Source organism: Micropterus salmoides, unplaced genomic scaffold, assembly GCF_014851395.1.
Source record: "Micropterus salmoides isolate LMB-PRFRI ecotype aquatic unplaced genomic scaffold, ASM1485139v1 Ms_hic_scaffold_2, whole genome shotgun sequence".
In the NCBI taxonomy this organism is placed as follows: domain Eukaryota; kingdom Metazoa; phylum Chordata; class Actinopteri; order Centrarchiformes; family Centrarchidae; genus Micropterus; species Micropterus salmoides.
The window spans coordinates 49,247,889-49,265,688 of NW_024041150.1; the positions used below are offsets into that span (position 1 = coordinate 49,247,889).

At 41.5% G+C, this 17,800-nt stretch overlaps 1 protein-coding gene across 3 annotated transcripts in view; it reads right to left on the reverse strand.

Annotated features, from left to right (window-relative positions):
• Positions 1–17,800, reverse strand: part of LOC119912631 (zinc finger protein 721-like) — a 35,862-nt gene that overhangs the window by 8,511 nt on the left and 9,551 nt on the right. Inside the window, exons 1-2 of one of the 3 annotated variants that reach the window (XM_038731913.1) lie at positions 9,905–10,231; positions 1,785–2,908 (exon numbers count right to left, since the gene is read on the reverse strand). In XM_038731913.1, coding sequence (XP_038587841.1) covers positions 1,785–2,908; positions 9,905–9,973 — 1,193 coding nt within the window. In that variant the 5' untranslated portion in view covers positions 9,974–10,231. Of the gene's footprint in view, positions 1–1,222; positions 2,909–9,904; positions 10,232–17,800 lie in introns of those variants that run through there. The other 2 variants (XM_038731911.1, XM_038731912.1) reach the window with 2 other exon arrangements.

Genomic DNA, 17,800 nt, shown 5'->3' on the forward strand with positions numbered 1-17,800 from the left:
GAAGAAAAGGACACATTCTGCAAATTGTTTAAACCCAAGTACTTTTACATTAAGCATTACTTTGAAAAAAACATTCAGCTATATTTACAATATACCAAAACGATACCAATATTTTGATAAATTGAAATAGATGGAACCAGATCCCAACATGCAACACAGTGACGTGTATCGCCAACTGCAAAAAATGCATTATAGGCACACATCTTAATCTCTCCAATACTCATAGCGAACTGAAATGTCTAAAGAATGAAGAAATAAACTTGTCTTTGGTATATTATTAAAGTAAGAATACAGAGTGATTCAGCTGAAGGGCAGAGCTCATACACCAGAGGGCTGTTAGAGAGTCTGACCCAGAGAAACAGAGAAGACATTTAATGCTAGAGAATAATTGTGGAGTCCAACAGAAACGCCTTTCTCAGCCTTGAACCACAGTGGAAACTCCTTTCTCACAGGAAAGCATGAACAAAACAATCTCACAGAAGGTCATTATATCAAAACACTGGTACACTTTGTGGAAATTATAACACCACATAAGATGAGCAAAGAACATAAAGTAATGACATATAGAGGATTATTAAAAGTCATCTTACTGTTTAAGCAGACACATCATTAGGAGACAAAAGAAATGAGCTTTGGCAGTTTTTGTAGAACAGAGACATTCTTGAGTAGTGAGCAAGCTAAGAGATCAAAACATATTTAATTTAAGCAGTTTGGTCAAAATCATCAATGTCGTCATTGTCTTGATCGGGTGGGTTCAATCAGGTGAATCATTTGACATGTTTCTCAGGAAGGAGGCAGAACATGAAGTGACTGGATCAGCTTCCCTCAGACTGATATTTACATTATATTTATACAATAACTACAAGGACACATTAACTGTTGCAAAAAGTACAACCCCGACGGTGCGTCACCATCTTGCCTGGAAATCCGTGCTGACCAGCTGCCCCCCCCCCCCCATCTTCACACAGATCACTGGAGCTGTGTGAAGTTGCCTCCTGCTTCAAACGCTCCACAATCATCCCGGTCCCTAAAAACCCCTCCATCTCTGGACTAAATGACTACAGGCCTCGTCGCCCTGACATCTGTAGTCATGAAGTCCTTTGAAAGACTGGTGTTGGCCCACCTGAAGGACATTACAGGCCCCCTGCTGGACCCCTTGCAGTTTGCCTACAGGGCTAAACAGGTCAGTGGACAATGCAGTCAACTTGGGACTGCATTACATCCTTCAACACCTCGACTCTCCAGGGACATATGCAGGATCCTGTTTGTGGACCTCAGCTCAGCGTTCATCATCCCGGACATCCTCAGCACCAAACTCACTGTATATGTATGCATGTATGTGTCCTTTGTACTCAGCTCCCTACACTATTCGCTCAATCTGTCGGTTTAGTCCAGTCTGTATATATGGGTTCTCTATACTGCAGCCTGTGTTTGATTATTTTTTGTTTTATTGTATAAGTAAGCACATCGTGAGCAATGTACAATCCAGAGTCAAATTCCTCATATGTGTACACATACCTGGCAATAAAGCTGATTCTGAAATGCAGTGACTGCCCTCTACTGGTCGAAACCCAGGTACTGCAGTTTAATTTTGCTATTTAGCTGGGCTCTGTGAAAAATGTCACACTGATGCTTTGTCAATGCATTTGTGTCTTCTAAGGGGTCTTCTTTTGGTATAAGATTTGCCACATTTGTCACAGCTGAATGGTTTCACTCCAGTGTGAGCACGTTCGTGGTATTTTAGGCTATCTGATGTCTTGAATGTTTTTCCACACTGTTCACACCAGTACGGTTTCTCTCCAGTGTGAACACGTTGGTGTTTATATAGGAGATCTGATCGACTGAAAGTTTTCCCACACTTTTCACACGAGTACGGTTTCTCTCCAGTGTGAACACGTTGGTGCTTCTTTAGGACATGTGATCGATTGAAAGTTTTTCCACACTGTTCACACCTGTATGGTTTCTCTCCAGTGTGAACACGCCGGTGGTTTTTTAGGTCACCTGATCGACTAAAAGTTTTTCCACAATGTTCACACGCGTACGGTTTCTCTCCAGTGTGAACACGTTGGTGGATTTTTAGGGCACCTGATTGAGCGAAATGTTTTCCACACAGTTCACACCAGTACGGTTTCTCTCCAGTGTGAACACATTGGTGATTCTTACAGATATCTGACGAACTGAAATTTTTTCCATACAGTTCACATGAGTGCGGTTTCTCTCCAGTGTGAACACGTTGGTGGATTTTTAGGTGACCTGATTGAGCGAAAGTTTTTCCACACTGTTCACACGAGTACGGTTTCTCTCCACTGTGAGCACGTTGGTGGATTTTTAGGTGACCTGATTGAGCGAAAGTTTTTCCACACTGTTCACACGAGTACGGTTTCTCTCCAGTGTGAACACGTTGGTGGATTTTTAGGGCACCTGATTGAGTGAAAGTTTTTCCACACTGGTCACAGCGGTACGGTTTCTCTCCACTGTGAGCACATTGGTGGATTTTTAGGTGACCTGATGACCTGAAATTTTTTCCACAGAGTTCACACGAGTGCAGTTTCTCTCGAGTGTGAACACGTTGGTGGATTTTTAGGTGACCTGATTGAGCGAAGGTTTTTCCACACCGTTCACACGAGTACGGTTTCTCTCCAGTGTGAACACGTTGGTGGAGTTTTAGGGCACTTGATTGAGTGAAAGTTTTTCCACACTGTTCACACCAGTACGGTTTCTCTCCAGTGTGAACACGTTGGTGGATTTTCAGGACACCTAATGTAATGAAAGTTTTCCCACACTGGTCACAGCTGTACAGTTCCTCTCCAGTGTGAACTCGCTGATGAATCTTCAAATATCCAGATGTGAAGGATTTGTCACAGTGCGGACAGCGATGGCGTTTTAGTCCATTTCTTCGTCTCCTTCTCTATATCAAGAGAGAGAAACACAGTAAGTCAGATGTCATGGTGGAGTGAGCTATCTAAAACCATAAATGACATTAGAGCACATCTTTGAAATCACATTCGAACGTACTGTAATAATAATAAATGTATTTATTTATAGAGCGCTTTCAATCAAAGTGCTTTACAAATAGAATACAATTAAATTACAAACAGTACAATAAAACTAGCAACCTGTCCAGGGTGTACACCGCCTTTGCCCGAGTAAGTTGGGACTGGCTCCAGCCGCCAGCGACCCTGTACGCAGGATAAGCGGTTGATGATGGATGGATGGACAGTACAATAAAAAAATTAATTGAAACACTATAAAGTAAATACCACTTATACAAGACTGTGATCATTATTCAAGTTCTGAATCGCAGCTTTTTACTATGAATAAACCTTCTGTGGTTTTGATCGTCCACCTAAGTACAACCCTAAATTTATTTCCCCATGTACAGTGGGTACGGAAAGTATTCAGACCCCTTTAAATTTTTCACTCTTTGTTTCATTGCAGCCATTTTCCAAAAATCAAAAAAGTTCATTTTATTTCTCAGTAATGTACACTCAGCACCCCATCTTGACAGAAAAAAACAGAAATGTAGAAATTTTTGCAAATTTATTAAAAAAGAAAAACTGAAATATCACATGGTCATAAGTATTCAGACCCTTTGCTGTGACACTGATATTTAACTCAGGTGCTGTCTATTTCTTCTGATCATCCTTGAGATGGTTCTACAACTTCATTTGAGTCCAGCTGTGTTTGATTATACTGATTGGACTTGATTAGGAAAGCCACACACCTGTCTATATAAGACCTTACAGCTCACAGTGCATGTCAGAGCAAATGAGAATCATGAGGTCAAAGGAACTGCCTGAAGAGCGCAGAGACAGAATTGTGGCAAGGCACAGATCTGGCCAAGGTTACAAAAAAATTTCTGCTGCACTTAAGGTTCAGAGCACAGTGGCCTCCATAATCCTCAAATGGAAGACGTTTGGGACGACCAGAACCCTTCCTAGAGCTGGCCGTCCGGCCAAACTGAGCTATCGGGGAGAAGAGCCTTGGTGAGAGAGGTAAAGAGAACCCAAAGGTCACTGTGGCTGAGCTCCAGAGATGCAGTCGGGAGATGGGAGAAAGTTGTAGTAAGTCAACCATCACTGCAGCAATCCACCAGTCGGGGCTTTATGGCAGAGGCCCGACGGAAGCCTCTCCTCAGTGCAAGACACATGAAAGCCCGCATGGAGTTTGCTAAAAAACACCTGAAGGACTCCAAGATGGTGATAAATAAGATCCTCTGGTCTGATGAGACCAAGATAGAACTTTTTGGCCTTAATTCTAAGCGGTATGTGTGGAGAAAACCAGGCACTGCTCATCACCTGTCCAATACAGTCTCAACAGTGAAGCATGGTGGTGGCAGCATCATGCTGTGGGGGTGTTTTTCAGCTGCAGGGACAGGACGACTGGTTGCAATCGAGGGAAAGATGAATGCGGCCAAGTACAGGGATATCCTGGACGAAAACCTTTTCCAGAGTGCTCTGGACCTCCGACTGGGCCGAAGGTTTACCTTCCAACAAGACAATGACCCTAAGCACACCGCTAAAATAACGAAGGAGTGGCTTCACAACAACTCCGTGGCTGTTCTTGAATGGCCCAGCCAGAGCCCTGACTTGAACCCAATTGAGCATCTCTGGAGAGACCTGAAAATGGCTGTCCACCAACGTTTACCATCCAACCTGACAGAACTGGAGAGGATCTGCAAGGAGGAATGGCAGAGGATACCCAAATCCAGATGTGAAAAACTTGTTGCATCTGTCCCAAAACGACTCATGGCTGTATTAGATCAAAAGGGTGCTTCTACTAAATACTGAGCAAAGGGTCTGAATACTTATGACCATGTGATATTTCAGTTTTTCTTTTTTAATAAATTTGCAAAAATTTCTACATTTCTGTTTTTTTTCTGTCAAGATGGGGTGCTGAGTGTACATTACTGAGAAATAAAATGAACTTTTTTGATTTTTGGAAAATGGCTGCAATGAAACAAAGAGTGAAAAATACTTTCCGTACCCACTGTAAGTCCCTCTGGTACCATAACCAGGAAGAATGGAGGATTTGCACCATGTCCACCGTCAGCATCTGAATTCCTCCCAAAAGAATCCCAAATATTAAAAAGCTCAAACCAGTGATTATTTAGTGTTCAACAAAATGAACCGACCAATCACAGCACGGAGGAGGCGGGACAGTAAAAAAGTTTCAGGCACTACAGCAAAGTTTAGAAATGTTGAACTCGCTGTTCTGAATGCACAGTTTTTATTAATGACAAGTTCATTTGCATAAACAAATGAAACAAACCACCATGTAGAGCATTTTTCTTGCACAATAATTGAATGACCCACAAAAATGAAACCTCTGTTTTGTCCAACTGGAATTAATATTAGGCTACTAATGTTAAGCTATAGTAGCTTACACTATTATCTGAAATGATAATAAATATACAAACATTTGCACTAATCAAACCTTAACCACAGTGGTGTAGGCTAATATCAGAGAAAGGTTTTATTTGTGAAACTGCTGAATCTCAATTAATAAACTATCTGTAGGCAGATTATCTAAATCAAGTGTAACCTGTAAAAGTATTATTATACTTTACTTTTTTACCTTTACTCCTCCAGGTTGTGGTTATATTTTGTTTATCAAATGGTAAGAAATGACAAGAAAATGCATAGATTTCGGTCATAAGATAACTCCTTGCCTTTACTGTACGTGTACCGGCCATGGTTACAGTCGCTCAAAGTCAGCCCGCAAAGGCCCATTTTGAGCCAGGAAAAACCCTGGTGTCTGTACCACATAGTGACAATATACTGTCTATTACATACTCAGTCACTCAGTATGTACTGCATGCTAAATAATGATCGGTATGTTATTACCACGTATGCCCGCTTGTTCACAGTGAAGTACTCTAGCATTGTGTAAAGATCACGGTTTGTTTTTTTGAGGTAAAACTAAAAAAATTACATGTCAAATGTGTGTAAATGCAGACAGCTGGAATAATTTATGGCTGGAATTATTTTGAATGTCCTGCAGGAAGTGCAGAAAAGAGATGAATTGCGAGTTGGAAAAGTCAAATGGGAAAATAAATCTCCTTAAAGAGCACACTTTTACATTTTAATCGTTTTTGTGGCTGTTTCATGGTTCTGCTCGAGGTTTCTGCCTCTTAAAAGGAAGTTTTTCCTTGCCTCTGTCGCCTAGTGCTGCTCTTGGTGGGAACTGTTGGGCTTCTGTAAATAGCATCATAGAGTACGGTCTAGACCTGCTCTTTATGAAAAGCGCTGTGAGATAACTGTTGTGATTTGGTGCTATATAAATAAAATTGAAAGTACACAGAAGTAGTCGGCCAGAAACAACAGAAGAATAAAATTGCATTGCTGAAAATGCAGAAATTTTAAATTAATTACATTATTTAAAACTCCAACCCAGTCTGTAGCCACCAGGTAAGCTCCTGTTACCAACTGGGTGCTTTGATTTTCAAAATCTGGTTTCCAATAGGGCCTATTGTGAGATCCTGTTAGATGAAGAACTTCAAAATTAGTAGATTTGAATTATAATAAACTTTATTTATATAGCACTATTCAAACAGTATATTTAAAACAAAATGAGAATTAAACACACCCAAAGAATCTGGGGCGGGAATCTCTGGGCACCTCACGACTCGATCACAATTCAAAGGGCTACGATGGGATTATTAAACCATTATCGATGCATCTTGATTTTTTTCCCCCTATACAGGATCTCTGAATAATTACTAAGCATATAATTTGATCAATTAATATACCCAAATATTTGTACAATTTGACTCGTTCGATCTGCTCACCATGTATAGTAAAAATACCTGGAAGACTGTCCAGAGACTTCTTAGATTTTGAAAAAAAGCATGATTTTAGTCTTCAACATTCAAAACTAGTTTAAGCTGACACAGTTGTACCTGAACAAGGTTGAAAGCAGATTGTAAATAAGAAAACAGACAGCTGTACACCAGTTCAGTCTAAGCTTGTGCCTGATGTTCTCAACCCTGGGAAAGTAGGTAAGTTAATAATGACATACACCTGAGCTAATTAGTATTACTTCGTTACCAATTTATCTACCGTTACACAACAGCCAAAAAACGTGCTGTAGGGGGGGATGTTAGCTAGCGCTAACGGCCTTCACTTTTCAAGCAGTTGGGGAAACTACAGACTTATTAATGGACACACTGACCTTCACTGCATGTAATTTTTTCCCCACTAACTTTCACCGTCACATTCTGCCGCTCGCTCGGCCTCACGCACAGGATACAAAGAGAGCTAGCTAAGCGTCGAGTGCCACCGTGCGGGTTAAACTCTTACATGCGTATTGATATTAATGATTGTGTGACAACACAACAGATGTTGGTCAATATTACGTTATCAACTAACATTTAAAGAATCGATTTTTGACATTTGTTACATCGACCCAGAATCTTCCACGTCCGCATCGCAATGCATCTAAGAACTGATTTTTTCTCCCACCCCTAATACCTAGTTATAATAATAAAATCACTCTCGCAGAGCTGATGGACACTGCCTCACTTTCCTGTCAAAGGTGAAAGCAAATGTTTACAACTTTGATCAGAGGATGAAGAGGGGCTATCCTTCTAGGCACGAGAAGAGAAAAAAAACTCGATGACAATGAAGTCAGGTAAAATTGTTCTCTCAACGTCTGATGTCAGCAGATAACAGTAATATGCAGATATACTCGCTCAGTATTTCATTTGTTTACAGTGAGATACTGATTTATATAGTGACTTTGCTGCTGTAAACATCTTTTGTTGCTGCTCTGAAAACACTTTAAACACAAATATTAAATTTGATTACTGTTCTATTTTTTTCAATAAATGTATCAATAAAATGCTAACAATATAAATACAATTTATATATAATTTAAATGGCAGCCGGTAAAGACAAAGGTTATGATAATTTATCACTCATAGTTAACAAGTCTCATCTCTGGAATGTATGAATAATTTACTTACTTTGTTTTAAAGACGAAATGACAATAACTTTAATCTTATTTTTAACAAAGTTTAAGTTTGTGTTACCTTGTTGCTATACAAATAAACTTGCTAATTACATATTTTGACACCAAGATTACAGCAAATGTATATGGGTTCCAGGAAAAACACCTAAATGCATAATTCTGATCTCCTTCGATCTATCAGAAGCTAAGGAATATGGATGCATTGTAAAGGATCCTATTTATTTTGCTATTGCAGACTAAATGGAGATGCAATGTAGGAACAAATATCTTTATCCTCGCCTGGTTTACACAATTTTTCAAAAATATACCGGGCAAATGTCCATGTTTCGGCCATATTTACTATTTATTAGGGCTGGACCCGAATATTCGACCGTTCGATTTTGAATTCTGTCCATCAAAGGGAAAACGAAATAAAGCCCTCAGCTGTGTGAGAACACTTTAATTTAATTTCTCAATTTCATTACCACATGCACTTGGGTCTGCTAGCCGCCATAACAAAGTTAAAAACAAAGATTTGGCAAAAATCACTTAGTTAGCCTAGGCATGAGAATAAATAAACGGAGCGCTCTCACCCTGTTTCTCTCTACAGTTATAATTTTGTTCATGTAATAATGGTTTTCATAGACGTACACAGCAGTTTTTCCCCACTAGAATAGAAGCTATGTACATCGTGCTAACCTCAACAACCCAGCTGTTGTATCCTTTTTAACTAGGCTCCTTATATCAAGGTTCATACACATTTTGACCAATGAATTTCCATGATTAAAAAACTAAAATCAGCAGGCCCATGTCTGCACAGGTTTTGTAGGAATATCGCAAATTAGACACCTTTAGCGCCCAAAGTGCCAAATATGCCGTACAGTGTTTCAAAGCTCTCTCTCTCTCTCTCATATATAGAGATAGTAACAATGAATATAAAGTTCAAGAGTATACTGTTAGTATAATGTTACTGTATTCATCATCATACACACACACTATAGTATAATATAAAGCTTTTCATTAATATATAAATTCCACTTAAACAACAGAGCATTTTTATATTCATTCATCATTACGTGCATAAATGCTAAGTTCTAACACATTAATCATCATAACCATCTAGTTCAACATTAAAAATTTGCTGTAGCACCTCAAACTTTATAGTATTAAGCCCCATCCAGCCTGTGATTAGCTTGCGGACGAAAAGTGCCATTAACGAGCTGCACAAGCAGCCACAGAGCGAAGACAAACTGAAGGAAAATCTCATTTTCAGCCACTAAACCACCCGATGACAGAATCAGCGGAGTTCCAGGTCAACATTTGCTGCAGCTGAAATTCCCCACGCTCGACTATTAATCACCTGATATGTTGTTAACCCTCCATGTACAAAAACCTCACGCCACAAGTTTTTATTTCCATCTGCAGCTGGCGTCATCAACAAGGCCCAGGACCCCCACTGACTCTCAGACTCTGCTCCCTGCAGTACTCAAACTGGTACTTTGTGCACAATACAAAGAACCAACAGAACCGTGTTGTTGTTGTTTGTCCCGTTTTAGACCAAAACATCATGAAAGAGATTCAAGCACTCACTCCCAAAACAAGCAGCGGTGAAGTCACAGTGAAGGTTAACAAGAAAGCCTCCTCACAGATCAATCAGACGGATCATTGTTTGTTCTGCGCGCTCCGCCATTACACGTGCGCTGCACCGCGCATGCGCCGCGCGGGAAAATGGCGACAGTTACACAACAAAGAAAAGAGAAATGTTTTCTTTCAGCTTCTCTTCAAGATGAAAACAGGAACCACGGAGACACTTTGGAAATCAAACCACGTCAACACAAACCCTGGAGCGGGTTTTCAGGCTCTGATCTCTAACAACAGAATGAACGGATGATACACGGACCCTCGAGACTCTTCCTCGTGTCTTTAGTCTCGTGATGAAGTCATGAACACTGACCTGAACATCGCTGCTATCAGAGCACGAGGCTGCTGTTTGGCTCCTGCGGTCCGGGTTCTGGTTCTCCATCGTCCTGCAGGTCTCCGCTGTGACTGGTGGACCGTGTTGTCCTGGACTGAGTCTGGATTCTGGTCTCGGAGCTCTTCAGGCTGAGATACAGGAGCGCTGCGGGATCCCGCGGAGTGTTCTCGCGATGTCACGGCGTCTCGCCCCGCCCCTTAGTTACTGTCGCTAAGGCCGTTTAGAAACATGGCTCCTTGATTTCAGGCAGAAGATGAAGTTTAGTTAGTTGGTTTCCTGAAACCAGCTGATCATATTTGATGTGTATGAGGGAGTGTGCTTCACACAGAGCAGAGTTTTAATGAAGCGCTTGTTATTATCACATCAGAGGCTCATGAAAATATCCTGCTGAAGCTTTTTGTACAACAAAGACAGAAATAACTTCATGTGTCACATTTAATGTTGAATTTACAGGAAGGCAGAATCATTAAGAATTAGTCGTAGACAGCGTTTCACAAAGTTTCTAAAGTGTCCTCTAACTCAACAAGTCACTAAACTGCACGATTGTTGAAGGGAGTCTGGGACTTTCTCCCCGGGCCACAAAGGAGTAGCTATATTACGGTTACTGTTTAAATGGTGAAATCAGATGAAACAGACAGTTTGTTCACAAACATCTGCTGCTTCTCTCGGCAGCTAAGAGAGTCCAAACACATCATTAACATCACAGTGAAGCTGTTTGTTCACTTAACGGGCCATCGTGTGTTTGTCCAGGTCGGCTCTCTATTCAAATGGGGATCAGCTGCTTGAAAAGGCGACTGATGCGCATTTTCACCTCTCTTCAGGTGATCAGCTTGAATAGGAGGCAGAGAGCTGAACATGTGGACATCAGCTGGCTATTCAGCTGCATTAATGAGCAGCCCAAACAGATGCAAACACAAAGCCACTGAAGGAAAACTGTGTGTTGTGAATGTAGCCTGCAAACCTCTTTAGTCTCCGGTAATACAGAAGAAATTAGAAATATAACAACAACATGTTGATGTGATGCTCACTTAATAAATAAATACTGGTAGTTGGGAATAATATTTGGGGAGGATCTCTTCTCTGTGGCAGCAGCAGGTAATAAAAGCACAGAATATAAACACACAAACAGAGAAACACAAACCTGATAGGCCTATAAATGTTTACATGTTGATTTAATTTGACCTGACAGTCACGTGTATGTGATCATATTCGGGCCACAGATCTTCTGCTGGTTCCAGACTTTTATTGGGGATCATCAAGAATATTTGCCTTTATGTTACCAGGCACATTTAATGACAGATTCTTATTCAGACAAATTTCCTGGCAGGAGACAAAGGACTCCTGTAGGGAATGGATACTGGGATTAAATAAAACAGTGGCAGACACACTAGATGGCGCCAGAGCCCACTCAGACATAACTTAGTGCCTCCTGACTGTATTTCACCATTTGAAATGGAAACTGCAGTCTCGTAACTTTTAACCTCTCTGGATGTTCGGTCAGAACAATGCAAAAATAAATAATAAGATCGCATCCCATCAAGTTAATGGGACAGTTCTCTGCTTCACTGTGTGTTATTGCAAGCATTATTTTGTCATAGTCAGTCAAAGGTTGAGACTCACTCACTGATGTGTGCGACAGGCCGGCCCTTCCCCAGGGTCCACCCAGCCTCCTCTCCACCCTCTCAGTCAGATTTTACATGACCACAGGGATTCAGGGATTCTGCACCCTCTCCCACGGCCCCCTGATCGTTGCCGGCCAGAGCGAGGTTCTTTTTCTTGGCTTAGGTCGGTGAGGGCTTTATATATAGTCAGTCGGGCGTCATCCAGTTTCTTCTGATGACTGTTTTTAGTTCATCCTTTGTCATTCAGCTGATCCTCTGCATGGTCAGCGTACTCAAATATCGTTTGAAGTGAAGCTGTTTTCCATGAAATACAACTTCCACTGACCCCTCAGTGATTTCTAGCTTCATCTGGCTCAGGAGATGTTCTTTCCATCGCACATGCTAGCAAAGCCTGACAGGTCTCCATCAGACCCTACGCCAATGAGGTTGAAGGTGTCTTTGACCTGACGTTTAGTCCAGAGATAGCATCTCGGCCACAGCAACAGTTTCATTCCTCTCACTCTCTTCCAGGTCTGGGCCTCAGGCTCCTGGGGGATCCTGGTCTGGTCCTAGAGTTTGGGCTTGAACTGGAGTGTATAGGATCCACTCCAGGTCAGGATCCACATGGAATCGGTTTTTTGATTCACGTTCTTCAGACTTCAGGCAATGAAGGATACAATGCGTAAGGTGGTGTTTGTTGTGGTGACTTTTGTTTTATTCTTACACATCTCCTTATCCTGACTGACCATATCTTGACTCTGTTCTGTGAAATTTTGCGTAAAATGGGTCATGGGTTCATTATTTTATGTTTTACTGTTCACCTGTGGAGCAGTTGCTCCCATTCATTGGTATTTATATATTATTCAAAATAAAACATATAAGGAAAATGTATAAAAAGCTGAAGCTCACTGTGCAGAAGGGCCTGAATCCTGAAACTGGTTTAACTGAGTCTGGGTCTCTCTCTGTGATCTGGTGTCACAGAGACTTAAGCTTGATTTATACTCCTGCGTAGGCCCAGGCATTTAGACTTGTGCGTCAGTATATCTGTCATTCTGCAATTACACCCACAAACGCTAGTCAGCGGTAGCGCTACAGTATCCACTTTGTTGTCTTTTGCCAGCCGAGGAGGCTAACTTCCGGGTTTCGCCCTCCGCTAACGTGAATGGGGGTAAAATTGTATACGTGTGGCTGGTTTAGCCTTTTCAAATGTTATCGACTGAATGGATCACCTTCTGATAGTGAAACATTTTCGTAATTTTGCTCGGGTTGATCCACTGTGTGATAGCTGCCGTTTTGGCCGCTTGTAAAAGTTACCACAAAGTATGAAGCACTTCCGGTTGGCTCGGAGGCATTGTGAGGCTACCCAGCTGACCAATCACAGTGCTTACGGTCTGCGTTGACTCGACATGTAGTTACATTTTTGAGGACGTGCAAGTCAGGCTACGGCGTAGCCTCTGCGTAGCCCCGTAGTCTCCGCCGTCACCTACGCCGATTCCACTTAACAATGGCCGTCCTGGATAACCAGTCATGAAGCTGCTTATGGACAGGCTCTGTTAACTCTAGGTTTTCTGAAATTAATGAAAGTGAATAGAAAAAGCTTGTGTTTCCTGATTGCTTCAGTCATTTAGAGATTTATAAAGAAGTTTAGTTCTTGTACAGATTATGAACAGGACTGAACCTCCTCCTCTTTCCTCAGAAGAGATCTGTGGTGATCTGGACTCATTCCAGAGAGCTGCTTTAACAAAGTCTGAACCTGAACTCTAAGCTGATAAACCCCAAAGTGTCAAACTCAAAGTTTCACTTCACAACAGCCGATGACAATCACTTCATCCCCTCTGAGGATGACAGTAAAAAAACATAATCAGTGGAGCTGCGACAGAAAGATTCACCACAGCACTGAGTAAATAAAGGACAGTGCCTCCGTTTCAGTGCTGGAAATAAAAATGTATGCAAACAATGCACACATATCTTTAAAATAAAGGAACAATGCAGCAGCAGTGAAAGGTGAAGTCTGAAATACAAATACACAAACAGACAACTAGCTTGGTGCAATGTTTTGTTTGGCAAACAGCAGCAAGTTAGCTGCTTGCATATTAAAGGCAGCATGTTTCTTTAAATCCTCATGAAAGTAGAAGACGGTCCTGTCAGACTTTCCTCAGGTCTTCAGGATTATATCCCTGTAGGTTGCTCACAGTCTTACAGGTTATATCACCGATAGTAATACTGATCCTCTGCTGACAGCAGCATCACATGTGGATGTAAATGTTGGGCTTCATTCAGACAAAGTTTGAGTCGAGCTTCAGCAGCTCAGTTTACCGGCTGCACACACTGCAGAGGAGGGACGCTCACTTTGTTCCAGTCATTCAACACCTGAACAGCATTTCTTTAAGATGGAAACAAAGCGGCCCAGATGGTCCAAAGCTAAGCCCTGATTTCTGTGAGAAACACTCAGTCTGTCTAATCTGTATGAAGTGTTTCCACATGTCCATCAGTCCTGTCTTTTCCCTGAGTATTAGTGTCTCCCTCTGAAGATGTGATGAAGAGATGTGAGGAAAGAAGAGTTCAGACAGTTAACACAATGTTAAATCAGAAAACAAAGTCCATCTAAACAGTTAGAGCAACATGACAGCTGAGGTGCTTCTGTTATTTGTCAGGTGCTGCTGGTTTTAAACTGTGCTGATGTGGTTTCACAGCAGCTGGTGAGCTGCAGCGTCCAATCACAAACAGGACCAGGTTGGTTTCTGGGTCACCTGAGGATCCAGGAGGAATAAGACATGAAATACAGCTGCTGTGATTGAACCTCTCTGTCTGTGTGACCTCACAGTTTCCCAGCATGCCTCAGCTGTGGAGCTGGATGAGGGGGAGGAGTTTTTCCTGCTGGCCTGTGAGTATCATACTTCCGCTACGATCTCAATCCTCCGACCGTCCACCAGCGTCAGCAGGAAGGTGATGAACTTAAAGACCAAAACCAGCTTTACAGCGGCCGAACATCCATGATGACTGACGCTCTGGAGACTGGAGACCTCAGCCTCAACCTGACAAAACTCCAGCTCTCTGACAGCGGCAGCTACACCTGCACCGTCAGAGCGTTAGGAGGACAACAGAGAGTGAGAGACATACAGCTGCAGGTCAAAGGTCAGCAACAAACCCTAACACTTGCTGTAGATACAGGTCAGAGGTCAGAGGTCAGAGGTCATGTTTATGTTTCTGGTTCCCACAGAACGATTTCCATCCTGAGCCAAAGTTCTCCTGGTTCTCCTGGTTGTTGGTCTTGTTGTTGCTGGAGGTCTTCTGGTACATTTCCGGGAGTATTTCATGTCAGGTATGTCACTACTGCTACACTTCCAGCATATGAACTTATTATTGGAGCAAAACAGCTGACCACGTGACAGTGGAATCTGTAGATGTAGAAAATATTCCCACATGTGTATCAGTCAAAGGCGTCACTTTGTGTTGAAAAGTGGCGGGGGACACTGAAGGGCTCAAATTAGAGTTGTGTGAAAACACTTAGACCATGAGCCGTGAGCATGCAGAATATTGGGGTCACAAGAACAAGACTAGATTTTTATTAAGGAAAGCACAAAATTCAGGTGAAAAGTCAGAAAATTTAAATACAATGACATATAATGCAGTAATCAGTAAATCTTTTTTTAGCTTAAGCAAAAAATTAATTTTCATAGCACTTACATTTGTTATTTAACATTTCTTGTTGCAAGCTTTTTCAAAACATTTTTAAGAAATGCTTTCAAAAAGTGATGGGGACATGTCCCCAACGTCCCTAGTGTAATTGACACCTATGGTAGGTGCACAAATCCTATTCTACGAATCACAAATGAAGAAACTCACGCCAGAGATGCTCACAAGTCTCTGAGCTAGAGTCAAGTCTCTCGTGGTTATAATGAATGTTGTATCACCTGCTGCGTTCAATCGAGGGTGCTAATAAAACTGCATGGCTATAAGGAATTCTGTAACTGTAACCTGTTTTTCATTTACAGAGCACAACCATGTAATGTACAATGCAGTCACTGACAGCTTAAACTACTGTACACACACACTCTCAAACCAGTGTAACATTATAACTAAATAAAACTGGATGGTTACATGATCAACAATAAACCTGTAACCTCTTTCTAGCCAACAGCAATAATTAAGGTGGTGGCAGCCAGCGGGAAGTTTACGTAAGTCGACCACCACAAGTTTGGCAAGTAAACAAATGCTCCTTCGTCTTTTCATAACGAATGACAGTCAGAGCAAACCTCCCGTAGGTCGTAGCTGAAGCAAGAAGCAAGCTAATGTTAGATGGCCAATTCTGAGCTAAAAATGTTTACTAACCACAGGTTACTAACCTATTTGCGTTCAGCACGTCTTTGTTTGGGTCTTGTTTTATGAAGTTTTAAAGCCAAAGTTTATGATGAATGGTGGAGCGGCTGCCGGTGTTTGTTGTCCTCTCTCACGTGTGGCGTGCGCAGCAGATGCTACGTGTTACATAGGCAGGCTATAAGTAACGGAGGGAGGGGAATAACAGCAAGCTCATCAGACGTTTCCTAAAAATAAACATTGTTCACGAGTCCCGCACCTCGAGTCCGAGTCGAGTCTGAAGTCTTTTGAGGACGAGTCTGAAGTCGAGTCTGAAGTCACTGTGTGTGCAACGAGTCCCCATCAAGGTCAGCGGTTCAATCCCTGGCTCCCCCTGGTTGCGTGTCATCTGAGGAACCTCACAATAATTGAACGAGACAGGACACACCGAATCAAAAAATGTGAAGTCATGGACAAAATGTGCACAAATCAGCGTGTGATTTCATTCAATAAGAGCTGAACACATGTAGAATTTTTTTCTAACACAAACACAAGTCAATAACTACAACTGCTTGAATCTTGAAGGCTTTGAGTGTGTAGGGTCTCGGTCTCATAGAATACTTATGAGTTACAGGAACTTATTTTATTAAAACATTAATGAACAATAACATTACTGTTAAAACCTGAACATTAAGTCACTAACACTCTCACTTGGTGTCTCTGGCCTCTCTCCTCCTGTTAAAGGTAAATGAAACACTTCACACAACATGTATAGTGTTACATAAAATCCATCAGAACTCAACAGTATTTTAATGTTAACATAAATAGTTAAGTTACAGAAATGCAAACAAATTTAAAATCTGATTCATGTCTTCTTTTGGTTGAGAAGGGTCTCAGGAGAAGCAGATCCCTCTGGCTGGGTGAAGTCCGAAGCTCCTGATTGTACGCAAAATACATGATGATACAGAAAAATAGAAATGAATGGCAAAAATATTTAAAAAAATAAAAATATTGTCAATATTTTGGAGACCCCCAAAATTTCACAAATCATCTTTTCTGGGGATCTTATGTCTTATAAAGAGGAGCTCATGCATTAAGAGCAGCTGAGCTCCCCTGTAGTTTGCACCCTGCTTGTACGATTGCATTGGTAGATTAAAAGTTTTCATTGTTTGGCAAGAGGCTTTGCTCAAATTAGCCAAAAAGACATTGGTGCATGGGATTGTTCACCACAGTTTCATAATGACGCAAAAACTTTCTCAAAACTTCTTACGGCTTTGTGCCCTTATCAAAAAGACTGCGATTAAATAAGTAGGTTATACTAAGTATAAAAAAGATATGAAGTCAGTATTAATGGTGGAAGGTGGTGAAAGCAGCAGTTCTAGAAATAAAATCCCTAAATCAACTCTGCTGAACACAAAGTGGGGACATTTGAATGTGGTCCATCCTAACAGGGAGCCGGAAGAAGCCATGGTTCATTACACTGTGTGGATGGCAGATCTTGGTTCAGATCATCAAGTACCTTGACAATATCAAGGACTCATCGGATTCTAACTTTAATAAAGATTTGATTGAGTCCCTCTGACAAGAATACTCGGTGATTTAATAAAGAGTCAGTTGTGCTGGTGATTGTAGAGACACCACAGAAAACACTGTTAGATGGAACAATGGGACATATTTCAGAGTTCCTGCTGCTGCTTGCATGTCGAAGTGTCCTTGGGCAAGATACTCCGTCAGTGTGTGAGTGTGAATGTTAGTTTCCGTTTGAGCACTTAGGCTCAGTGTATGAATGTGTGTGACTGGTGAATGCAGATGTAGTGTAAAAGCGCTTTGAGTGGTCGAAAAGACTAGAAAGGCGCTATACAAGTACGGAGCATTTACATGCTTTTTTATGTGCGGTCAGGATTGTTACAGGGTGGAGGTGGATCCAGAGGTGGAGTCTGTCCAGCTGCCCTGCAAAACTACAGTTCACCTGTTTAAA